This window comes from Archocentrus centrarchus, chromosome 13, assembly GCF_007364275.1.
Source record: "Archocentrus centrarchus isolate MPI-CPG fArcCen1 chromosome 13, fArcCen1, whole genome shotgun sequence".
Lineage (NCBI taxonomy): Eukaryota > Metazoa > Chordata > Actinopteri > Cichliformes > Cichlidae > Archocentrus > Archocentrus centrarchus.
This window is the reverse complement of record NC_044358.1, coordinates 34410830-34436848: the sequence shown is the minus strand read 5'-3', so window position 1 is coordinate 34436848 and position 26019 is coordinate 34410830. Positions and strand designations below refer to the sequence as shown.

The window sequence follows — 26019 nt, the reverse complement described above, 5'->3', positions numbered from 1 at the left end:
ACGCTTATTCCTCCCTTATATAAATGTAACTTCTTTTGAAATTTTTTTAATTGATTTACTTAAATTAACAATGTAATTGGTTTATATATTAAGCTACATCTATTGATCTTCACCACAATTAAATCTGGTGGCACCATCTGGACTCTTCCTTTTTAATTCGTCCACGTTTGGTGCCCAATTTTATTTGACTGCAAACAGACTAATCTAAAAAAGAAAAAAAAAATTACACATAATTTTATCACCAACACATACATTCAAAAGTGAAGTGTGCTAGAAGTGGCATGCGTCCTTACAAATGTGAACACTTGTCGTGTTTGCGTTGCTTTGACCAGCACTAAGCGACTTAGGCTGCTGCTTTCTGGGAGTTGTAGTCTCGGCACCAGAGCGCTCAGAAGCCAGCACACTGCAGTGCAAAGATGCGCACATCAACTTTGTAGAGGAGAAACACTAGGGGAGACATGGGCCTGTTGCCATCAAATTAAAATCCTTTAGATTTTACTTCACAGTGCATTACTCAGTGAAATAATTTACGTCAGCTGCTCTCTGGGTGCTCCGTATTTATAGAGGCTGTTCTCATCCTGGTGTCTTTGGCAAGGATCATATAACCTCTATAATCAGCTCTATGTTTGGGAGATATCGCTGTGTGGTGCAACACTTTTGAGCAGATTTACGTAGAAACGTGACATCATCGCTTGAAAGTCAAGGACTCCCAACACTTTCAAATATAACCTTGCTCTCAACTGGATCGTGCTGGGTTAGCTGAGGACACGCAGTCTGTCTACTAAACGCCAAAAATACGTCAAAAAATACTTTAAACTTACCCAGGTACTGCGATTTAGGGGTATTCGGGGCTATAACAAAGATCACCCCCAACACCATGCAATCCCACTTCTATGTTGTAATAATATACATGCATTAAATTTGAGCCAGCCTAGTGCACTGGCGCCCCAGCAGACCACATCTTATTGCCGCATTGGAGAGAAGTGTACTCACATCAGGAAAGGCAGCATCATCAGTGCAGCATCCCTGCACCGCCTGCTGCACCGCAGAGGAGGGCACCAGTTCTTTTTTTAAACGACCGCACGAACACTCCAGAGAGGGCGGTTTAAATGTTAACAGCTCTGAGATGTGGTCTCTAACAGGCGTGAACACTTCTGTACCGTTTCATACTGCAGGTTTTAACGCGCAGGTCTCTTAAAGAGATAGCTTCTGTGGGACGCGCCACACCAGCATATTATGGGATGGACGAATATACAAAAAAAAAACAAACAAAAAAACTTGTAATATACAGTGTGCATACTGATGTAGAACAAAACTAATATTATTTAAAAAAGAATAATGTAAGTATATTCATTCGTTATTACAATCATTTACTTACATTTTTATTATGAGACATTATATAGAGAGCGCAAAAGGATGACGATGTAATACTGTGGAATAGAATAGAATAAATCAACTCTTATTTTTTATTTTAAGAGTACTTAAGAACAAGAACAACAAAATCTATCACCGTTGTAGTGCTCTCTGCTTGTATTGCTAGACTTCAGTGCAGCATTCAATACCATAGACCACAATATTTTATTATAGAGTTAAGAACACACTATTGGTATTAAAGAAACTGTGCTGCAGTGTTTTGAATCATACTTATCTGATAGATTCCAATTTGTGCACGTAAATTGGAATCCCATTCACACACAAAAGTTAGTCATGGAGTTCTGCAGGGTTCTGTCCTGGGACCAATGCTTTTCATGTTATAGACTACTCGAAACACAAGTAAAGGAACACTTTTTAATAAGTTAAACTTCTGTGATATTGATCTAGTCAGTTAAGTAGCAGAGGGGGTTGTTAATCAGTTTCAGCTGCTTTGGTGTTAAAGAAATTAACAAAAGGTGCACTAGAGGGGCAACAATGAGACCATCCCCCAAACAGGAATGGTTTCACAGGTTGAGGTCACTGGAAAATTTTCCCTTGTCATCTTTTCTGACTGTTTTTTCACTAGTTTTGCATTTGGCTAGGGTCAGTGTCACTACTGTTTGCATGAGGTGCTACTTGGACCCTTCTGAGGATGCACAGGTAGTCCAACTCCTCCAGGATGACACATCAATATGTGCCATTGCCAGAAGGTTTGCTGTGTCTCCAGCACAGTCTCAAGAGCATGGAGGAGATTCCAGGAAACAGGCAGTTACTCTAGGACAGCTGGACAGGACCGCAGAAGGCCCTTAAACCATCAGCAGGACAGGTATCTTCTCCTTTGTACAAAGAAGAACAGAATGAGCTGCCAAATCCCTACAGAATGACCTCCATTGACCAGACAATCAGAAACAGGCTTCAGGTTTTTCATAGAGCAGGTTTACCCTGAGCAGATGTGACAGATGTGAAAGGGTCTAGAGAAGCCATGTTGTGCTGCCTGTAATGTTTGGTGGTGGGTCAGTGATGGTCTGGGAGGCATATCCATGAAGGAATGCACAGGCTTCTACAGGCACCCTGACTGCCATTAGGTATCAGGATGAAATCCTTGGACCCACTGTCAGACCTCATGCTGGTGCAGTGGGTCCTGGCTTGCTCCTGGTACATGACAATGCCTGGATTCATGTAGCAAGAGCATGCAGGCATTTCCTGGAGGATGAAAGAATTGATACCACCAGGCACACAAACTACTGAGTTCCATTTTGAGTTGCTGCAATTCAATTTTGGCAAAATAAAGTAGCCTGCTGCATTGTTTTTTTCACTCTGATTTTCAGGATGTCTTTGAATTTAGCCCTCTGTAGGTTGAAAATTTCCATGTTTGGATCAGGTCACTCTGGACCCGCCCTTATTTATGCTGCAATAGACTCAGGCTTCTGGGAGGCTTCCCATAATGCAAAGAGCGCACTGGAGCCTATCCCAGCTGCCATAGGGCAAGAGGAAGGTACACCCTGGACATGTCGCCAGTCTGTTGCAGGGCAAACACAGAGAGACAGACAGTCATTCACACTTACATTCATACTGGCACACTTTGACAGTGTGTCTTTTGTCCTGTTTCCCCATCCCTCACTCCCAACCGGTCGTGGCAGATGCTGCCCCTCCTAGAGCCTGATTTTGCCGGACGTTTCTTCCTATTAAAAGGGAGTTTTTCTTTATCATTGTTGCCCCCGCTCATAGGGGGGTCATCTGATTGTTGGGGTTTTCTCTCTATTATTGTAGGGTCTTTACAATATAAAGCACCTTGAGGTAAAATTAAATTGAATTGAACTGAATATTGTATTGCATTAAATGGAATACTCAGTTGAAAATGGTAGAATAAGAAGGAAAAATGATCAATTTTTACATGGATCTCCTTTGGTATAAATGTGTAATGCTGTAATAATGCTACAGTATAAGATAAAAATCTTTTTAAGTATTGGCAGCAAGGTTGCCAAACATTTACTTTAAAATTTACTGTGACCATAACAATTATTATTATTACTAGCAAACATACATATGCTATGATTATTATAGTGTGATGATTATGATGAAGATAATAATAATAATAATAATAATAATAATAATAATAATAATAATAATAATAATAATAATAATAATAATAATAATAATAATAAGTGATGTCAGGTAATCAGTAATCTATGAGATGGTGGATGTGTTTACTGACATTTCCTGTAGCTTCTCTCTCAGTAGCAGTGCCTGGATTGTGTTAAATGCACTTGAACTATTGAAATCTAGCTGTAAGACCCTCTGCAGCATGTAGATAACTGAATCTTCCACTCCCAGATTTGGTCTGTGCGCAAACTGCAGAGGGACAAGAGATGTTTTCACCTGCAGTCTCAGGTGGGCCATAATTTGTCTCTCCAACACCTCCTGCTTCAGATTCAAGTTATAAATGTGATCCCAGAGAGCTGGCTAGCACAGGTTCTACAACTTTGCCCTGGTGTAGTTTCCCCAGCTGTCTCCTAACCTGGTTAAAAGTCACAGTCAATCAGTTATATGTTAAGTATTACAAGATAATGCTGATGGCCATTTTCCAGCATAATAATGTAAATTTTATTGTTGAATATGATCATATTCATTGTATATAGTGTACATAAAATCCAAGCTGTCTGTGTAGATTCTCAGTTATCCAGGTCATAGTAGTCTCTGGAGCTTGAAAAAGGCGACTGGACTTCTTTTTTGTTTCTTGAAGACGTTTCACCTCTCATCCGAAAGGCTTCTTCAGTTCTCAACCAAATGGTGGAGAGACCCAGGTATTTAAACCCCTGTGGGCGTAGTCCCCTGGAGGTGGTTATGACCCTCTATTGATCATGTGCTTGAACACATGTGCCCAGGTGTGAAGGGGGCGTGGGTCATATTTAATCAGTGGTTTCAGTTGAAACCAACTTATCAAAAAATCATCATCATCACCTCCAGGGGACTACGCCCACAGGGGTTTAAATACCTGGGTCTCTCCACCATTTGGTTGAGAACTGAAGAAGCCTTTCGGATGAGAGGTGAAACGTCTTCAAGAAACAAAAAAGAAGTCCAGTCGCCTTTTTCAAGCTCCAGAGAATAAAATCCAAGCATTTTTTTTAAATGATTGGAGCTGCTAATCAAACTTCGGACCAGCAGATGGCGACAGCACCAAAGCTCCAGGAAGCAAAGGTCGGGTCGCAGTGCCCTCACAGCTAGATTTGATGGCAACAAATAAATACAAGTTATAAAAAACATTAACGATAGAAATGAGAATATTTTACAGTGATTGGTAACATGTGCATTAAACTCCTACTGCTACACAGAACATCATGAACAATACTTAAAGTACTGTGACAAAGATGCTTACCTGGGGGAATAAGTGCAAGAAAAAATACTGAACTTGTCACATTGACTGTATGAAGAAATTGGATTACATGTAGCATTCAAAGTAACATGTGCAAAGCAGACAGTGAACTTCCTGGAATTGATACACAGCATGTCCAGACATGTACAGTAATTGGCCACTTTTACTGCAGTGCTGAACTTTTGTCCTCTGTGTCTTTGGCTTGGTACAGACACACACCAGTGTGCACACAGCTCACTTTTTACAGCCTGGTGTGGATATATGAATATATTTAAAAAAAAAAAAAGATATATTTTTGTGTCAATGTGGCCGCAGGGAAAAAAAATCATTCTTCTGGTTGCTACAGGTTTCACAAATTAACCAACATTATAAAAATCAAGGAAAATGAAGGCTGTCGGCTCTAAACACAATAGACTGCATAGAAAGATCCGAACCCACGTTCCCCCTTCACTGTTAACACCTTATTTTACATCAGACAGAAGATTCAAGTCCCAATATTTACACTGAATTACTGCAGCATTCACTGGATTCCCAACCGTGTTGACACTGAACTCTGCTCTTCCCATTAGATGGATTAAGCCCAGGCTCGGCCAATCATGATGCAGCTCACTGATATCATAATTTCTGCAGCTGAGATGAGGGCTTAGCAAATAAATAAATAAGCAAGCAGCAACTAGACTGCTGTATTAACTTTTCCTTTAAATGACTTTAATGTCTAAGGTCAGAGGGGGCTCTGGGACCACTGAGGCCAGTGGACCAAGTAAGAGCAAAGCAAAGCCATAGACAGCAGGGATAGAGAGAGAGGGAGCGGGTCTGCAAAAGATCGAATGGAAATGCTGCCATTGATCAGACTGTGGAGCAGTGTGTGTGTGTGTAGGTGTGCTTGGCTGTGTGTGAGACCGGGTCTTTGATGTAGACAGGCTGATCACAGATCAGATACACGCGCTTCGTATCCAGAAAGCCACCCCCCTCTGTCTCTGTCTCTCTCCGCCTTTGATCTCGGCGCTCGCTCGGTCTGCCCTCGATCCGCAGCGGCTCGGAGTTGAGCTGTGCCGGGCTGGAGCAGCAGCAGCAGCACTGACATGGTGAGCGAACCGGTGCGGGAAACAGGCCACCACACCTCTCACCGGTCAACTTTGGACTTCTAAGAAGCAATACTCCAGTCAACAGGCTTCTTTTGTAGCAGGTAAGAAGAGCATTGATGTAGTTTCGGACGCTCGTAAATAACCCGCTTACGACCCACGATCAAGCCTTGGGTTCGTTTCAGAAAGCAGCAGATTGCGGGATCCACAGGATGGGATAAACGGAGGGTCGTTTCGCTTTAAAAATGCACGAGTTAGACAGCTGAAACGCTCGGTTATTACGTGTGCATTTGGGGGATTTATTCACAAATATCCAGACCATGGTGACAATATTTAGTTTGATTATTTTTGGTTCTTTTTACAATTAAAAAAACAAATACTATGAAACGTTCCTCTTGCAAAGCACCGGATGCTTGACTGATTATGTTTTTAAAACCTTTCCCATTTTTCCACATAAAGAAATGCCATCCTTTAGTGAGACTCACTCTAATTTTATAGGCTGCTTACTTACAAATGATTGTGCTGTATTGATGTTTATAATAAGAATATTAAACCCCACAGTTTCCATGTTTTTGTGATATTAAATACACACTAAAACCGAATTTGGGAGTGAGGCTTGTCTGAACAGCAAATTTGCATTTAACAAACCTCCAGCAAATCAGTGCGGTTTAAGAGTTTAACCCTGAACTTGCCTGGATTTGGTGGAAAGAGTCTGAGAAGATTTTACCCAGCCAGCCTTTACCTCCTGATAGACTTTACACTTTTTTTTAGGTCAAGAAACTCTACAATGCCGTACTTGTGCACACTCTTGTTTGATTGCTGTTTTTGTTCTTTCACCTTCAAGCTCTGAGCAGCTCATCAACATGGTCAGGATGCTTCAAAACACCTTCTCACTCGTGATAATTCTGCATGTCCTATATTCAGCTCTGGTAAGTTTTTCCTTCACAAACGTAAAATTTTGTATTCATATCTTGTCTGTTGCAATCTTACGAGGAAAAGAATGCATCCCAGGGGGAAGTGAGGCTGCACTGACTGAACGCTTGCTGCATGCACAGTTTGTATACATTCTGAAAAAGTGTAAAAGCTGCAGATTTTCTGTTTACACAAACTGCACATATTCACCTGAACTGCGCTGCATACCAGTGTTAAACAGGCAACTGCTCACCCCTGTGGGATCAGTGAAATTCTTGCTGAAGACACTGTCAGTGCTGTGTATCATTTTACTCTAACCCGCTGCACTGTACTCAGTGTTCTTGCTATCTAGACTGTAGTCTCTGGTCTCTGCCTTTGACTTAGATTCTGCTGCTGAAGCTCTCCAGTTTTCCCACAGGGCTCATTCAGGTTTGATCTTATCTTTTCCCTGCTGTATCAGACTTATTTTCAACAGGAGTCCGAGGCCAGGGGGGTGGGGGTGGCTGATCCCCATAAATTATTGTGGAATGAGACTGCTTTATCAGTTCTGAATAAAAGTGTCGATGAAATGCAGGAATCTCTAACTTTCACCAAATGACTGTCCCTCTCAGAGTCACGCGAGAGCCGAGGAGGAGACCAGAGAATGCCGAGAGCAGGAGTACAAGGACCACTTCGGAAACTGTAAACCCTGCAAACAGTGCGATGCAGGACAGGAGCTTTCAAAGGTTGGATTAATTTTTAATTATTATTTTTAATTGCCTCACCCATATGAGCTGAACATTTGATTTGAAGTGGATTTGTTCCCAGGAGCATTTTCCACAGAGCCACTAAAAGGAAAAAGCACTGTCGCACGTTTATTTAGGAAATAGAGAGTGTTGTAATCCATAACGGGTCAGCCGAGTCAGCTTCCCAGAGCTGAGCAAAGTTGGCTGGATCGTGGGGAAAAACTGTTGGTTTATGAAAAGAATGGACATCACTGTTTAGAAAAGTGTACCTTTTCCAGGGAACCAACATTATTTATTACTTCCTGTCTTTCATGCAGAAAACAGCCAAGCCGTTATTAGCCTTTTCTACAACACCGACCCTTCTTTAATCAGTCACACCCATATTTTTGACCTTCTGCAGCTGAATGGCTTCCATTGTTTTTTCACCCCATTGCTCCCTGTCCAACTTATTGTCTTCACTGTTTGAAGGCAGCCATGCCTAAGCTTGCTGCTCTCCTGACTGGGAATACAATTTTTTCCACCACCTTAGCCACAGGTTTTTTTTTTCTTTTGTGTGTGTGTGTGTGTGTGTGTGTGTGTGTGTGTGTGTATACTTTGTACAAACAGGCCTCTTTGGTGTCAGTTAAGGCTGGTAAGCAGAGGCTTTCCTCTCCGGCAGCAGTTATGTGCCTACTTACTTCTGCAAGTGTAGGCAGTGATGTAAAAGTGAGCAACTGGATTAATGAGTTTGATTTAATAGTAATAGTGGCACACAGCAAAAGTCTTGCATAATCACTTCCCCTCACGCTGCTATGATACAGTAATTTATTGAGATAATTAAACTAAAGTTTCTAATTTTTTGAGTTTTTAAAAGCTTTCAGGTGGTAGAGCGGGGTTTTCTACCAATCGGACAGTTGATCGATTGATCCCTGACTCCTCCAGGTACCGAAGTATCCTTGGGCGAGTTGCCCATAGGAGTGTGTGTGTGTGTGTGTGTGTGTGTGTGTGTGTGTGTGTGTGTGTGTGTGTGTGTGTGTGTGTGTGTGTGTGTGTGTGTGTGTGTACTTAGGCATAGATAAAAGTGCTGTGTGCATGTATTTGTAATAGCTTGAGACTTTGTAGTAAGAAAGCACTTTTAGTGCTCAACTGAATAGAAGGGGGCTATATAATTATCAGTCCATTTACTTCCAAAATGACTTATTATTCATATATATATATATATATATATATATATATATAGACACACACACAAAGCTGCTTTACTTTTACCTCGGAATTCGGATGTCAGAGCTTGAGTGAGGACACCCTCGAGTTGACAGCATTCCAGTAGCAGTCAGAATAACAGGCTTTGTTTTGCACCCGAGTGAGGAAGAGTCATTGAGCCCATCACTAGCGATACTTGGAGTACAACACCTGTTTAACGTACCTAAAAACACAGCTGCAGCTTATTGGCTTATTTAGAGAGTCGTGCACACACAGCAGTGGTAGCTTAAATTACACGTTTAGTTTTACTACTATTTACCCACAATGCTCCAGTCTTGGATTGTGGAGTCTGGATTGGTGGGACTCTTCCAACTTTATGAGTGGGAAATTCGACTTTCGGGGGCATTCCAGCTCCAGCGTCCCACTTCAAATGGAACGCATCATTAGATTGCACTTAAATGCTCAGGTTCAGATTTTTTTTTTTCCCTGCATGGTTCTGTTTCATGTTAACAAGATGTACTAATACGGTCATGTGAGACACACTGGCTGTGAGCACAGAAGCCCCACCTACCAGCTGTTCAGACCCTCTATTTAAAACCAGTAGCCAATCAGAATAAAGGTGAGGGAAACGGCTTACTTAAGACAAAGGATGACCTGTGGGGGGGCGCGCCAGCGATTACTTTGAGATATTTTGAGATGTGAATCATGCAAAGCTACTCTAGTGGAGTCCAAGAATAACAACCTGAGCTTTAAACAAGCATAATCCGTCGGCTTTGAAGGCACATTTCACTCGGAAATCAAATTAACATAATGTGTTACGGCAGACTGTCTGGAGCATGGGAGGAGTGAGGACCCAAATGCAGGACACAAGGCAGGCAGAAAAGTGAGCCTTTATTGAGACAGTGATACCAAACATGAACATAGGAAACTGAAGACTAAACTACAGGAACCCTAAACTGGGAGCATACACTAGGGCAAGGAAATACTTGAACTCGGGAACGCTGGACCTTGGGACACTGAAGCTAGGAAACACAGGCATGCAAACAGGGACACGAACAGGTACACACACAGAGACTCTGACAAAGGGAATAAACAGAGGGATGATTAGGGAACAGGTAACAGGCGGGAGCACAGCTGAAAGTAATCACAGAAGATGAGACAAGGAAGTAAAACCAAATACAAAGCACAAGAGACAAAAGACCGTCAAAGTAAAACAGGAAACAACTGAACACCTCCCCTCCCTGAGCCTGGTGCTGCTGTTAAAAGGGTGTTTTTCCTTCCCAATGTCGCCAAGTGTTTGCACACAGGGGGTTGTTTTGATTGTTGGGTTTTCTCTGTAATTATTGTAGGGTATAAAGCACCTTGAGGTGACTGTTGTGATTTGGCGTGATATAAATAAAATAAAATTGAATTGAACACAGAGACAGGAACGCAGACTTGACACAACACAGGAAGACAGACACACACAGTTGCATGAATGAACACAGGCAGACAGACACACTCAGGAAATCCGACACATGAATAATCCTAAGACTTGATTACAGGAGGGAGGAACACTGAGGGAGAAACACAAGGAGAATTAAACCCTAAAGCCACTGGGAAACTAAAGAGCAAACTAACTCTGCTTAAGGAGTAAACACACGAAACCATATCAACAATAAATAACCAAGAATAGACAAGGAACAGACTAATGCACTGAAGAATACATGAACAAGAATAATAACATTAACACATCGACTAAATGGCATTTGTCTTGCTGGGTTTAAGAGCTTAAAAAAATCCAGAAATAATCAGGAGCAATGTTTCTTTTCAGAAATAATGACCTACTTGCATGTAAATGCACGCTTCCTTCTATGGACAGTAGAAAGAAAATAGTTCCTACATGAAACTGCTAACAACAGTGTCTGTGGATTAAAGCATGTGCACCACAAATTCCATTTTGATCAGCTGAGAGTAGAAATCTCTACTGCTGATATTTTCAAAACTGGGCAACCCACAAAGAATCAATCATGATTAATAAAAAAAAAACACTACTGGTATTTGGAAAAACATGTATATGAAACCATCCCACGTGTCTCCCATCATAAAAAAAATGTCTTAGTTTGTATGTGAAGAATATTTTGCAAATAAAACATCTGCTAAAACTGACTTTGGGTGACTTTACACTTCACAACATCTTTAAGCACCGATGAAAAACTCTGTATCACCCCCTGACATCTGTTGCACACATGCATTTAAGCCTGGTTGCCTTTAATCTCAGTGCACACAGACATGCACTCTGTGGTTGGTGATATGCTTCAGTAGTCCTCGTGTTCCCCTGCAGCCTCAGTGGGCATGAATGCTGCTAGCCACCCTGGGGTCCTGGTTAATAATTGGCTGCCTCATTCTTTCTCTGAAGGTAGCGGGATGCCGGCTCAAAATGGAGAGCTAGGCCTGCGCTCAGAGAAAGTTTCCCAGAGAAACAACTTGTGATCTGAGCTCTGCGTAACCAAGACAATCTGTCCATATTCTGAAAGGCAAGTCTGACTGTTGGGAGGGAAGCAAAAACTTTTTGGAGTCCCTCTGTGCAGCTGCCATAGAGATCCCAGAGGAATGTGCTCTGGAAGTTTGCCTCTGGAAGCCGCTCTGAGGCTGGCTGACAAATATCAATTAGTTCCTCCACGCTAACTGTTGCTAAAAGAACCACCCATACAGAGGGAACATCAATTAAAACCAGTTCTCCCTGACATATTTCACTTTAGGCTTCATTATAGGAAGTTACTTAGTTATGCTGTGTTGCATCAAGCATGAAGGAGAAGGAGTAAACTGCCTTCCAGTGCATGGTGGAAAACTGCCGGTGGCATAAAAAGAGAGGCAGGAACACAACTTTGGTGTGTCAACATCTTGTAGTATGTAAGGAAGAGTGTAGCATTTCCTCCGGCCACACTCCCAGGACAAAGGCTTTCTGGGTGGCACCGGCTAAACAGAGGGAGCAACAAGGAGCAGCAGAAGGGTCAAAACCACAGTGATTATTGTGTTTAAAAAAGCCAGGCAGTAGGACAGTTTGAGCAGTTTAAACAGAAACAAAGAGAGTGCGTTACGTCCTGCACAAAACTCCACTTTAACCGTTGTTTTTGGTCTTGTTTCATCTCCGGATCAGATGACTTGCAGGCCCTCCCCCTTGTGATTCCCTCTTAATCTCAGAAATATCTGTGCGTCTGAACTTGCTTCAGGTCCCAGCCACCCCCACCACCACCCCCACCACACTGCTGTTGTGCTTGGCAGTCTCACCCAAAGTAGATCATGAGATAGGACAGGAAAACGGAATGTTAATCATCAATTTTTCTATGGGTTTTGAGGTGAAAACCGCATGAGAGCCCTTTATGCAAACTAAGGGAGCGCCACACTTCGAAGTTTATTCGCTTCGGTTTCGTTTTTTTTTTTTCTTGTCATTTTGGTTTTTCACTGCCGTTCGTGTAATTTTCTTCCCAGCTGCTTTCTTTCATCTCATGCAAAAGTGTAATAGCGTATCATCTTAAAGTCATAGATGTTTAAATTTGCTTGTTTCTGTGTGTGTGTTTTTTTAGGTGTTTTTGAAATTACTACATCATGTACAGAGCCTTGAAAATGTTTAACAGACTGAATGTTTGTTGCATAGTAATTAGAAAGCCTTTTACGTGGCCTTTTTGTGTAAATAATAACTCGATCAATTTCCAGAGTGCAGCCTTTCTTTTAGCTGCTGAACACGTCTCAGTCACGTCTTTGTTGAGCTTTGTTAGCGGGGATAAAAGAAGAAAGGGACGGCTCCTTGATCAGAGGGGCAGGAGTTGGCTCCATTTTCCTTTTGTTTCAGTGCTCTGACCTGCTTGTGTCTTTCGTAGCATCAGCCCATCCTGCCATGCGGTGCCCCATGCACAGAGCTTGTGCCAGTGCCGGGTTGAGTGAGGATGAATCATCCTGGGGCCCCTTCCTTCATGAAGAAGTGGGTCACAGAACCACCCTGCAGCGACCGGGCCTGGCTGTGCGTTCTTAAAGATCAGATTCAGGGTTCAGTGCTGCGGCACTGAGTACATCTCTCTCTCTTCTCCTCTCTCTCTCTCTCTCTCTCTCTCTCTCTCTCTCTCTCTCTCTCTCTCTCTCTCTCTCTCTCTCTCTCTCTCTCTCTCTCTCTCTCTCTATCTTTCTCTCTCTCTCTCTCTCTCTCTCTCTCTCTCTCTCTCTCTCTCTCTCGAAGAACAAAATCGCGACGTGCAACTGTGGGCAGCCAATCTTTATTCTGGCTTGCCCCTCTTTATCACTCATCAGCCACCCGCATCCACTCCCTCCCTGGGTTCCTCTGCTCTGCACGACTAGAGGGTAACGGCCTTATATGGAAAGTTCACTGCAACAGCTGCAGTAGTCCAGCCTTGCGGGTCCACCTCGGGCCAGGCCTTGCCCAGGGGTTCAGTATCAGGCTTACACGTGTTTGGCTGGAAGTACTAAATTCTTCATCTTCTGTCCTGACTCTACGGTGCCATCACAAGATCACATCTTCGACTCCAACCTCCATTTTTATTTCTTGCCAGCATGCTTCGCCAAACTCCGACCCCCCCCCCCCCCCCCCCATATCAAAACCTTCTGCCCAAATTTCAGCAGGACTGCACACCCGGGCAGTGAAATGGGACACGGGTGAAGAGAGAAGAGAAGGGAGAAGCCCTGTTTGAAGCTGACCTTCACTTTAATGATATACGAGCACCACACCCCACCGCTCCCTGTGTATCTTCCTGGATTTAGATTTCAGTGTGGTAACACTGGATAACAGGAGGGCAGCTGCTATGGAGCTGATAACGAATGATCGATGTATGATGTCACTCCCTCAGGGTAACATCAGCTGTCTTGGAAATGTCAGTTTGTCACTGAGGTCTTGCAGAATCGTTTTTAGGGATGTGATGGGGAACCGTTTAAAAGAGGGTGAAAACTAAGACTTCCCAAGACGACTTCTTAGGAAAACTTTACAGTGTTGCTTCTAAATGCTGAAAGACTTCTGCATTTTTACATCACTAATTCCTATAAAGACCAGGGGAAAAAAGGGCATATGCATAACTTGCAAAAAAATACAAATAATAAAATCATATCATTTAATTATTTATATCCTTATATCCTATATTTATTTACATCCTTCAATACTTTTCCATTTTACTTGGCTCAGGTGAACGTATTGTAAAGGCTTTTAGCATTAGATCATTCACACAGTTGAAGGAAGCTGTGCTTTTTATGCGCACTTTCAATTGTTGAACACAAGCAGAGTATTCATCTTGTTTTCTCCATCTACCTCTCCATAATCCTTGCCCTCTTCCTGAAGCGTTTCCTTTGCTTGCTGGCCTCTCAATCAACGGGACACTCACCAAGTCTGCTTGGAGTGGGAGTCCCACACAAACGCAGCAATAAACCTGCAATAATACAACAGTGGGTGTCCCCTTCGGCCTTTATTATTCAAATGCATGGCCTTTCTGGGTCTTGCAGCGGAAGGCTACTCATTCATACTGACAGAGTCAGGGAGATTATTGCCAGTGTAAGATGGACTCTCAAAAGAGGCAGGCCATTGTTCTCGTCTGATCCCGCAAGCCAAGATCGTTCTTTAATTCCAGACCCCCGGTAGTCCACATTCAAACCCTCTTTTCACCAGCTGCACATCACCCCAAACCACCAACCCCACCTCTTACCCGGTGTATTTCTCCTTTTAATCCTTCCAGGAATGTGGCTTTGGTTATGGAGAGGATGCCCGGTGTGTGCCCTGCCGGAGCAGTCGCTTCAAAGAGGACCGGAGCCTGCAGAAGTGCAAACCCTGCCTGGACTGTGGACTGATCAACCGCTTCCAGAAGGGCAACTGCTCCACCACGAGCAATGCTGTGTGCGGTGACTGCCTGCCAGGGTGAGAGGACGTATCTACTGATCAGCTTTATGAAAACTTATACATTAATGGCAACTGTTTTGGTTCACAAACATGTCATTTTGTGTCTTGCACAGATATTACAGGAAGACAAAACTAAGCGGTTTCCAAGACATGGAGTGTATACCTTGTGGGGACCCTCCACCTCCTTATGAGCCCAACTGTAAGCACCTTTGCTTTCTCTGACCTCCTCTAACAGTTGGACTAACATCAGTGGGAGATTTTGTCCACTGTTCTCATGAACACACCCCATTCATTCCTAACTCACAATAGGCGACGTTTTAACATGAAACAACAGGGATACAATAGTCCAAAAGCAAACATCGCCCTCTATGACAAACTTTTGAACTCCTTGCCAAACCGCTGCTAGAACCAAAAAAAAAAAAAAGTGCCACAACAAAGCCTGTGCACACACACATGCCAGCACACGGTCGTTGGAGTAACCAGAACCGCAGCCATATTTCATTCACCAGATCTCACTGAGTGTTCCAGCTATGCTATATGTGCAGATAAATGCTGGGATTTACAAGCTGAGCAGGTGAAAAGCTGAAATGGATACCGGTAGTAGATTTGCCAACATTGGATTATTTTAGTTCAGAACATGTCGCTCATTTTTTTTTTTTTTGCACTCAGTTTGGATTAAATGCACAAACTTCCTGAAACAAAATCTCCGTTGATATCACCACACAAAAACCAAAGGCGTTTACAGAAATGACCTGAATGTTCTACATCTCTGTTTCAGCACCAAAGTAAACACGTTGGGGAGTGTGCTGCTTCAAGCAGGAGAATTTATTTCCATTATGCGAAACGGAGGCAGGAGGTGTGCTCCAATACATTCACAAAGCAGGGCTCACATTCCAGTAGACTGCAGATCCAATTAGCTTCTTTCTTCTGGCCTTTGTAAGTGGTTAAGTGCAACCTTATGATTTCAGGTTTCCACATAAAACCAACAGGCGAATGAACTTATACCTTTGGTAATTGAGTGTGACTTCCTGAGGGCAGAGGATACGGCAGCTGTTTCCGAGAAGGCTTTTTGGCAACAAGGACACTGGGGGTGTTCCAGCCAGAGTTAGCACCCCTGTGTTAAATAAATGAAGGCAGCTCTGGGAATCGGACAAGTAAAAAAAAAACAAAAAAAAACCTTTTGTAATCTTTGCACATAAACCCCAGATGCAAAGAGTTGCTTCATCAGGTCGTCCGCCACCTGGTTTGGCTTTTAATGTTGTATCTCTGTCGGTCTAGCACGTGTAATGAACGCGGGCCTTGGGACAGCCTGCCTCCCCGTCTGCATGTCCATCTGCGCAGCTTCCCATTTTGATACTAGAGCAGCCCCTGTGAAACAAAATGGCCATTGTGTCTGAGAACATAGCTGGTAGTTAGCTCCTACAGAGACTCTCAATGGAACGTATCCAAATGTTTGAAAGTTTTGCCCCCCCCCCCCCCCCCTTCCCCCTTCATTCCCTCCAGCGTTATCTTGAGGAGGGTGGTGAAAACTTAAAGGGCAGATCATTCTAATGGGCCACACTGGGCCCGCGGGGTGGTGGTGGGGGTAACGGTGCAGCTGTGCAGGGGAGGCATGTTGCCGTCTGTGGTGGACTGTAAATCTCAAACCCCTCCTTTCTTCTCCTCCCTTTTTCCCCCAGTGGCTTTTTGGAGCCGAGTAAAAATGGGGTTGTGTTTTATGGATTCCCTTCAGCCTCTTTAATGCGTTTCATCTGCTGAAGTTTTTCACTGTCACGGTAGATCTGGGAGACTAACTAACACACAGGCATGCAGACAGATATGCGCGCTCACACATGTTGAAAGAATGCTACCTGGTCTTTGTAGCTTGTCCCTGTATCACATTTATTACAATGTCAATAACAATTTAGACCAAGCCAGACGGGACTTTGATCCCTTTTTTTTGTTCAGTGAACAGAGAAACAGTGGAGTCAGCTGTGAACCACAGTATTATTTGTTTTATTTTAGGCAGGAAGAACAGACTTTTACTATTTCCAACTACTGCCACTTAGGCACTTTGTTAGGTACAGCTTGCTAATACCAGGCCTGACCCCCTTTTGCCTTCAGACTGCCTTAACTCTTCATGACACGGATGAAAGGTTCCTCAGAGATTTTGGTCCATACTGACATGATGGCATCACGCAGTTGCTGCAGATTTGTCGGCTGCACATCCACAATGGGAACCTCCCGTTCCACCACATCCCAAAGGTGCTCTGTTGGATTGAAATCTGGTAAACGTGGAGGCCATTTCAGTACAGTGAACTCATCGTCATGTTTGAAAAGCCAGTCTGAAATGGTTTGAGCATTGTGATATACTGCGTTTTCCTGTTGGAAGCAGCCATCAGAAGATGGGTACACTGTGGTTATAAAGGGATAGGCATGGTCAGCAACAACACTCAGATAGGCTGTGGTTATAAACAATGCTCAGCTGGTACTAAGGGGCCCAAAGTGTGCCAAGGAAATATCCCCCACACCATTACACCACCAGCAGCAGGCTGAACTGTTGATACAAGGCAGGATGGATCCCTGCTTTCATGTTGTTTACTCCAAGTTCAGCCTTGCGAATTGTAGCTTTTAGTTTTGTATTCTTAGCTGACAGGAGTGGCACCCGGTGTGGTGCCAGTCCTGTTCAGAAATTCATAACAGAAAAAAGAGATTATAGAAACATTTCATCAGCATATTACTCCACCTTAAATTTTATGGCATGTAACATGTTTAGACATAGATGGACTACAATTATAAAAGCCTTCAGGCGTTTTGACAGCTCCTAATTAAATACGCTAGAACTTTCATTCAGCTCTCCTAAAGCTCTTAAAATAGTGTCCACAGACCAGCAGTCAAAGAGCCCTCAGAGGTGTAAAGAAGTGCTTCTTTTATTTGGACGTTGTGGCATTTCATAAAGTCAGCAGGCTATGAAAGGCTGTGGTTTATTGGTCTGGTTTGTGTGCAGATAATATCAGCAGGTGAGCTCCCTTCAATGGACCAGTGTCGGTGTGTGTTTGCTGCAGCTGCTGCGTCTCCGATAACAGGCTGCCTTGTGATGCTCGCCTCGGATGAGCTGAATTTGACCTTGACAATGAAGACAGAGTTTAAACATAAACAGAACTGGCAGAGAGATTATTGGCATACCTCACATAAAATGCAAACATGCTGGTATTACAGTTTGTGGGGTAAGAAACATACCTTTTTATAAAAGGCAAACATAAACTAATTGTATTGATGTAAGTAATCAGCTGGGGATGTTTCATGGCAATATCAATTAGGTTTTTCTTTAATACTACTACACAGTTAAAGTGTATGCAATTTAAAAAGCACAACCAGTGTTCAAATGTCTATTCTGTAAAAAGTTTGCAAATTGGAAATTAGATTAATAATGGCTCATTCGCATTTTTAAACATTCCAGAAAACTTGGAATATAATGTAAGTAATCAACTGGGGGGAATTTCACAGTGATATGTTTGTTAAAAAGTCACCCCATCCACCTCTGCTGTCACTTAGTGTTTATTTATGTCTGAGCAGGTAATACTTTATTGTTTGGCATGACTAGCACTTCACACAGAGTCTTTGGATACAAAACCCCCCAAATAAAGTACAAATCTGGTAATGTGCCTTGATGTCTGTTGCTGCAGCAGTTTTTAACTTCTGGCACTATGAGTTTTTTTTTTTTTTTTAATAACAAGCAATAAGTCACGTTTCTGTCATTATGTTCTTTTCAGTGCTTTTATCAAACGTATCCTTTACTGTGCCCTCTGGGTCAAAGTGAGTGTTGTAACTCCACTTGGAGTCTCTCCCCCCCCCCCCCCCCCCCCCCCCCCTCCCAAGAAGGAATGTTAAAATACCCCTATCCCCTATCTGTCTGCATAAAAAACTCCCCAAAGTTAAAGCAATGTTTACATTGCATAACAAAGAGCTCTTGGAAGTGAAAAGGCTCAAACCATCTGTCTTTATGATTAATACACTGAAAAGCAAACAGCGGAGCTAACGGGGAAAAAAAAAAAAGATTCTCAAACAAAAAGTCATTCATTATAGTTATTCATTATTCATTATATTTGCCATACTTTTGGTAAATGTTCAGTCTGCTTCCCATCCCTACAGCCTCACTTTCACTGTATAAACTAACACTCTCACTACCACGTGCACACTGATCAGGAAAATGATTGAATTTGAACACTCATGATGATCAGAGAAAATAACGCTAAGCTAGTTGTACATGGCTTCAGAGATAAATTTCATTCATGCATGCTGCTGCTTTTCTGCCAGCTACTTCTTAAAGCTGCAGACTAACATGGGCCGGGAAGCTTAGATGCTATACGTGTCACATTGTCTCCTGATATCGCATCAGACAGGATGTCTGAACAGTGCCACACTGTTTCTGTGGCTTGCTGTGATTAGCAGAAGATTGTGCTGCTGCAGACGCTGTTAGTTTCATAACCCAAGTACATTTACATGAATATCCCTACAATCCCAGGCTTTAGAAACAGAAGGTGCAGAATACATGTTTTTATTGTATTACAAATCAGGTCTTATGGCCACAATAACACATATAACTGAAGAGTTGAACATTTACAATTGTTAGCTAAAAATAGTTTAAATTTTTGTTTGTTTCTGTATGCAGCGATTACTCCTAAAGCAGACCTATTGTGTTTTTTTCTTATGTTCTCACATATATATAAACTGGTATGCTGGTGGATGCTAATATTTAACATGGCTAATGTTTCAAATAACAATGTCAGTATATGTACACGAAAAGCTTCAGACTGCTCTAGACACTTGGTTTCTGACAGTTTTTTCTACTCCTTGCTCTGTATGATGTCAAAGAGAGTGGATGTGCCTAATATGGTCATCGCTGGCACAGCAGCCCCACCCACCTGCTTTTCATATCATTTCTTTACTAGAGGAAGCCAATCAGGAGGAACTTAGCTCAAAGAGAGGGAGAAATGGAGCCAAAATGTTTGTTTTTTTTGTATTTTAGGAATAGGTGTATTAATTGTGTGTAATGCATAGAGGCTGAACTTCACATCAATAACGGTCACTCGATTCTGCAAAGCTGGTCGATTCTCTCCTCCTCCATCGACTGTGTCTAACTGTATGCTAGCTAAGCACTAGAAAGAAAGACAAAGTTGTCAACTAGTTGAGAAAATAGTGGGACACTCAACAGCTAAATAGTAAGATAATTTGCTTGGGAGTTGGCACAAGGCAAAATAAAAAGCTTAAAGTCGAGTGAAAATGGACACATGTCCATGCTAATGCTGCAGCTGTGTCTACTGTTTGCTACACACACTCAAAATAGACAAAAAATACCACATAAAGCAGCTTTAAACAGCGTTAGAAAACACAATTGACATTTTCAGTCTTGCTGCTCTTAGTTTACATATGGAGCGTGTATTGTGTCTGTATCTGTGGGGTGTTTAGAAGGATAATTATATGTAGCAGAAACCATTTTTTTTTTCAAACACATTATACCCTGACATTCTGCATTTGTGGGAACTTGAGCTGCATTCTTTGTAAGCCTGCCTGTCGATATTAGAGTGTGTGTTAAAAGTCATGAAGGTAGGTACACACTGACATCACATTTCTGTTCAGGCAGGAGGAGGACTGTAATGGCACACTGACACACTCACTGACACTCCAATAAGTTTTCTTATGCTACATACACACTGCTATATGACAGACCACCATGTCTGCCTCCTGATTTAAACGCTGTGAGCAGAGCTCGAGGGTGGAGCGGGGAAAACGTCCCTAAATCATCTTTTGCAGAGTATGAGACAGATAAAAGTATTAAACGCAGATGCTTTCTCTTTGAACTCCGCTTATTTCATTCGACCCAAGCATGGAGTTTACTGACATGAGGCAAAAATCAGTTGATTGGGTGAGAACTCTTTAAGCAAATGGTGTTATCCTCTTTTTTTCTTTTGTAACCATTTGATGTGCCTGAAACTCTCAAATAAATCAGTTTACTTTAATCTAATATTAACACCTTGCCATAAGCTGTGTGGGTCTCTTGTCATCAGTGAACATTTCTCGCCTTGCTGTTAAACTGCACTTCACATTCATCTCCCTTCCACTTCCTCTGCAGGCAGCGGGCGTGTGAACCTGGTGCCGCTGCCTTCGGTAGTGACCAGTCCGCGGGACATGGCCCTGGCTGCGGTCATCTGCAGCGCTCTTGCTACAGTGGTGCTGGCCCTACTCATCTTGTGTGTCATCTACTGCAAGAGGCAGCTGCTGGAGAAGAAGCCCAGCGGTCAGTCCCGATGCTCTGAAGCAGCATATTTCACATTTTCTTGTGTCCAAAAGAAGCATCAAAATAAGAGCTGGAACTTAATGAATAGGGCCGTGGCAGATGTGCAAAGTAAGGTTCTTATTTCAGTGCTAAAATGTTTTCGTACGCCTCTATAACTGGTTCCAGAAACCAGGGCTGCAAGCGCTTCTACACAGCGAGCATTGGACTTTGAGCACACACACACACACACACACATCAGGTGCTGAACTTTCAGTGCACAGTCAGTAAATTTCTAGTACAATATGTGCTCTAGTCAAGATTTCCAAAAACAAAGGAAATCTCATCTGTTTTCCAAAACTTTCTTAGTTATACAACATCAAACAGTGTAGATAAGGTGGCGATAAGTTATCTCAAACGTGTGCTTTGAGACGTGCTGAGAGAGTAGCTCTCCTTACACAATCACTGTGTGTGTAGTAGTCAGAGGTTTACACACACTCATCATGGACATGAATATCATGGTAATTTGGGGCTTTTAATGATTTCTTTGAACTGTTCTTTTTCCAGGGTGGAATGATTGGACAGCATTCATCTTTAATGACTTTAAAAAACAAGAACTGGGTGCACCAATTTAATGTATTTTTTCTAATCCACACAGGGTCAAAAGTATACATACAGGCTCACTTAGATATTTTGATAAAAGTGGTTCTGAAGGGTCTACAGTGTCTTTTAACTTGACAAGGCCAATTAACTTCTTGTTAGTGATGTTGATTGACTACAACTTGTACTTCCTCTTTATCAGCATGAAAAGGATTTGTTTGACAGCACTCATTGGCTTGACCAATAGAACAATGGGAAAGTCAAAGAAACTCAGTGAAGATCTAAGGAGAATTGTAGATTTACACAAGTTAGGAAGGTCTCGTGAAGCCATTTCTAACAAACTGCAGAATTAAAGATAATCTGTTCCAAAAACTCCATGAAAGTACCTTCACTTTTGCATATGAAGTATGCTGTATTGTAATTTGTCAAGCACGGTGGTGGTAACATCATGCACTGAGGCTGTTTTGCTGCCAGTGGTACTGGAACATTGCACAAAGTGGATAGAATAATAGAGGAGGACGACTACCTCCTAATTTACCTCAAATCAATACCTAGATGGGCACATGCCAGGAAACAATCAATTTAAAATAATCTAACCTCAAACTTATATTAAAGATGTATGCTGTACAATCATTCCAGCCTGGAAAAAGAACAGTTGCAATTAACATTCTGCAACTCTCTCTCTCGCTCTCTCTCTCTCTCTATATATATATGTATAAGAAGGAAATTTATAGCTGTAAACAAGGCAGCTGTGTGAGCTTGCCATTGCTCCTTTTGTTAGCTGCAAAAACAGGGTGTAGTGTTAAGCTTTATCAAACCCTGATGTTGCATATTTGCGGGAGCTCATATAATGAGCGGCATTCTCGAGGCCAAAAATGTCTCAATATGAGAAATGTCCCCGGGCAAAGAATTAATGACATCACGTTTCCCTGATACGTTCGCTCCAAACAAAGACTGTGGAAGAAGTTACCAAGGCGTTACCGGTTATGTATTGTTTTTTTGTTTTTCATGCTTGCGTGGTGTAAAAAAAACACTCAAATTCATTATTTTGTCAGTAGTCTCAGCCAGTGGAAATGTGCACCCCGCCCTTCACCAAAGCAAAATGCTAACAGTTGTTTTTTCAAATTATACAAAGGAATTTTAATCTGCCTCACGGACCTGAGGGCTGTGAAGCATTTCCCAACGCAGAAGAGAGCATGCAAATTTAGTCAGACAAGCGCTACAGCTGGAAGATTTCACCTGAAAGAAGCCATAAGAGGAGCAAAGCCATACCACACTGGGTTCTGTAATCACAGTTTGAAGCATTACTTCTATAATATTATTAAACATAAGAGCTGCCACCTCTTAATCAAGGTAGTAATGCTGTTATAAATGCTGGCTAGCCATTATTCAGTGAAGCTGCTGGCCATGGATTTACTATCTTCATGTTTCCTCAGCAGCCTCTCTGAGGTCTCAGGACTGTCCTTATCGCGGGGCGGAGCTCTCCTGCCTGGACGCCCGCTGGCTCCATGACTTTCCACAGAGACCCTGCTGCCAGTGTCACCTTGGCCCCGGACACACCTGCGGTAGGCTGCAGTTCAGACCAAAGGGATTATATACTGCAACCAACAAACAATGACTACTATCAATGGGTGAATTTCTTTTTGTCTAAAGTTGTGTGCCTGTGTGTGATGTTCAGGTCCCGTCCATCTAATCCCGTCTCTGTGCTGCGATGAGAGCTGCAGTCTGGGCCACAGCCAGGGCAACAGTCCTTTCCAGTCCCAGATGAGTCTGAGTGAAGGGTGAGGATAAACAGGCAAAATTTGACTGATATTTTAAGACAGTTGTTCTTAGAGCGCATAGACGATCAACTAAATGACTGAGGTTAAGAAGCTGCTGCTAGGTAACTCCATATTACATGTATTACATTAAACATACCACGCTGGCTTAGTTAACACCTTTATCCAAACCGCCCGGCACCACCTGGAAAACCTGCAATGTTTGCACCACTGGGCGCTGCTGAGCAAGGTGGAGCTTTTTAGCCTGATAACAGCTAAACCCAATATCTATTATGTTTATATATATATAAATATTACAGAAAATAAGGAAATTAAAAAAAAAAAAACATTAAATAAAACTAAAGTCACATACGTCAGCGTTTAGTTTAGCTAGTCTACTGCAAAACTGGTAACTGCTGCTCCACCGCCTCGGGCCCAACGCTCTATTTTCAGTTGTTTCTTCAAGGTGATGTAGGCAATTTAATTCCCTCCTTTGAAGTTCTGACAGCACACAGAAGCCACAGGGTGTGTCTGCAGAGATTTGTGATATTAAGAACAGTTTTATTAATTATGCTCCCTAGAAATACACACATAAATGAGGAAGGCACTCCAATGCAGCTGGAAGGATACCCCGAGGCTGCCTGCGGGGGCGCTGGTGGGACGAAAGGAAGCTCGGAGCCTGCCGAGTATTTTGATGAACCTGCAGAAGGACCCGTGGTGGCGGGTGAAGAGGAGGATGAGGAGGAGAGGTGTGCGTTGAGGGACAAATCACCTGAGAGGAGCTGCAGTGAAGCTGTGACAGAAGTACTGACTCAGGAAGGTGAGGTGCCAAACACTACTGACACTCATTCTTTATCATATATTTGGATAAAAAAAGAAATCTTTGTGTTTTATTGGTGTATTAAGACACTCACTTGTGCAAAAAAGAAATCACATGGCCTCTCCCACACTTTAAAACACAGATCAGGTATGAAATAAATCCCATAATCCCTGCTGAGAGTTAGAAGCCGTTCATCAACTGCTCTAAAACTCACGGCTTGCCTTTTTATAGACTTGGACACGACTGTGTGTCCATGAAGAGCAGCTGGTAAACAAAGTTCTTTGATGTAGACAAGACTGTCCTGTTTAAAGTCAGCTCTTGGCTGGCTGAGGGCAGATACGTTACTAATCGCTGCGTGTCTGCATTCCTCTTCCTGCTCTCTTTCCAGGATGACATAGATTTCTTTGGCTTGTGTTCCACCCTTGAACCACCCTGGACTCAACAACAGCCGCAGCCAGATCCTGTCTCGGATTTCTGACTAGTCCCCCCCCCCCCCACCTCCTACACACACTCACAGACAAGCAGTGTCACTCACACTCACAAGTGTGGCCACACTGCTCGTCTCGGAGTCCTCCGTCTGATGGTCCCTCCAGAATACGTACATACACGCAAACAAAAGCATAGAGACTGTGAATTCATTGGCCCAGAAGGTAAAATCATATGAAGTTCAAATGTCGAGGATTACTGACTTATCGCGGAGCAAAGTGAATCAAAGTGGGCCTCTGCTCTGCATCGAGAATGTCTTGCATCTTCACGTGTAAGAGAACAAATCCGTACCGCTCGTTTAGCAGCTGGTGTTATGAAGCTTTTGTGTGTAAAGTTGTAAAGTTTGAAGTGTGAAGAAAAGTGTCAAAAGTGATTATGTTGCACATTGAAGACAATCTTGATAACGTGGAACACGCTAAGACAAAGAATGTCTAAGTGATAAAGGTGTTGTAGATACTGTAAGATAGTAAATAGGCCAATATTTTTGTAACATAGACATCATGTATACCCCCCCCACCCACCCTCCCAATGCACCCAGTTATGTTGATGGTTGTGTTTGGTCACTTCCACATGCCATTGTTGTAAATAAACCACTTGAACATGTTTACTTTCATTCTGTCTTAAATCTTTAATGAAATTAAAAAGTCAATTATTTAGTGATGGGCTCAACAGAGTTAGGACTTAAACTGGAAACTTACACTTTTCATAATGCAATTCATATTCAGCTAAAGCAATCAATATGCACTCATTTTATTAGGTACACCTCACTAGTACCAGGTTGGACCCCCTTTTCCCTTCAGAGCCACCTTAATTCCTCATGGCACAGATTTTACAAGGTGCTGGAAACATTCCTCAGAGACTTTGGCCCATACTGTCACGTCAGCATCGCACAGTTGCTGCAGATTTGTCAGTTGCGCATCCACGATGGGAATCTGAACCACTGATACATGTGATGCAACCATTAAATGTTGGAACAGAAAGACACTCATCAGACCAGGCAACATTTTCCACTCTTGTATTGTGCATTTCTGGTAAGGCCGTGTGAATTGTAGCCTGTTTCCTGTTCTTAGTGGCACCTGGTTTGGTCTCCTGCAGCTGTAGCCCATTTGCTTCAAGGTTCAACTTGTGCATTAACAGTAACGAGTGTTTTGAGTTACTGTTGCTTTCCTAACAGCCACCAACAACATGCCATGTTCAAAGTCACTTAAATCACCTTTTCCCCTCATCCTGATGCTCAGTTTGAACCTTAGCAGGTCATTTTGACCAATGTTAATTGCACCGAGTTGCTGCAAAGTGATTGGCTGATTAAATTTGTGCTAACGGGCAGATGAACAGGTGTATATTGCCACCTATTCCAAATTACTTTAAAAATCACTAATCAAATGACTAAACATCACTTTTCTGCCAAACAGATGATAATGCTCCCTCCAAAGGATCTTTACAGGCGGTTTAATGCTCTGCATGACAGGTCAACTTGTTTTGATCCGTAAATTTACACTAACATTTACACTGTGGCTGCACTTCAAGTTGAATTTAATCTCTGC

At 42.6% G+C, this 26019-nt stretch overlaps 1 protein-coding gene across 2 annotated transcripts; it reads left to right on the top strand.

Annotated features, from left to right (window-relative positions):
- The first annotated feature begins 5595 nt into the window (after window positions 1-5595).
- Window positions 5596-25128, top strand: LOC115790197 (tumor necrosis factor receptor superfamily member 19). Of its 2 annotated transcripts, none has more exons than XM_030743904.1 (10): window positions 5596-5972; window positions 6713-6797; window positions 7392-7505; window positions 14399-14577; window positions 14673-14758; window positions 20672-20836; window positions 22852-22977; window positions 23091-23193; window positions 23751-23989; window positions 24378-25128. In XM_030743904.1, the coding sequence occupies exons 2-10, from the start codon at window positions 6732-6734 to the stop codon at window positions 24380-24382; spliced, it is 1083 nt and encodes a 360-aa protein (XP_030599764.1). In that variant the 5' UTR covers window positions 5596-5972; window positions 6713-6731; the 3' UTR covers window positions 24383-25128. The 2 variants fall into 2 exon arrangements, with proteins under 2 accessions (XP_030599764.1, XP_030599763.1); XM_030743903.1 differs by having other exon boundaries at window positions 5600-5972; window positions 22849-22977.
- Window positions 25129-26019: the final 891 nt, after the last annotated feature.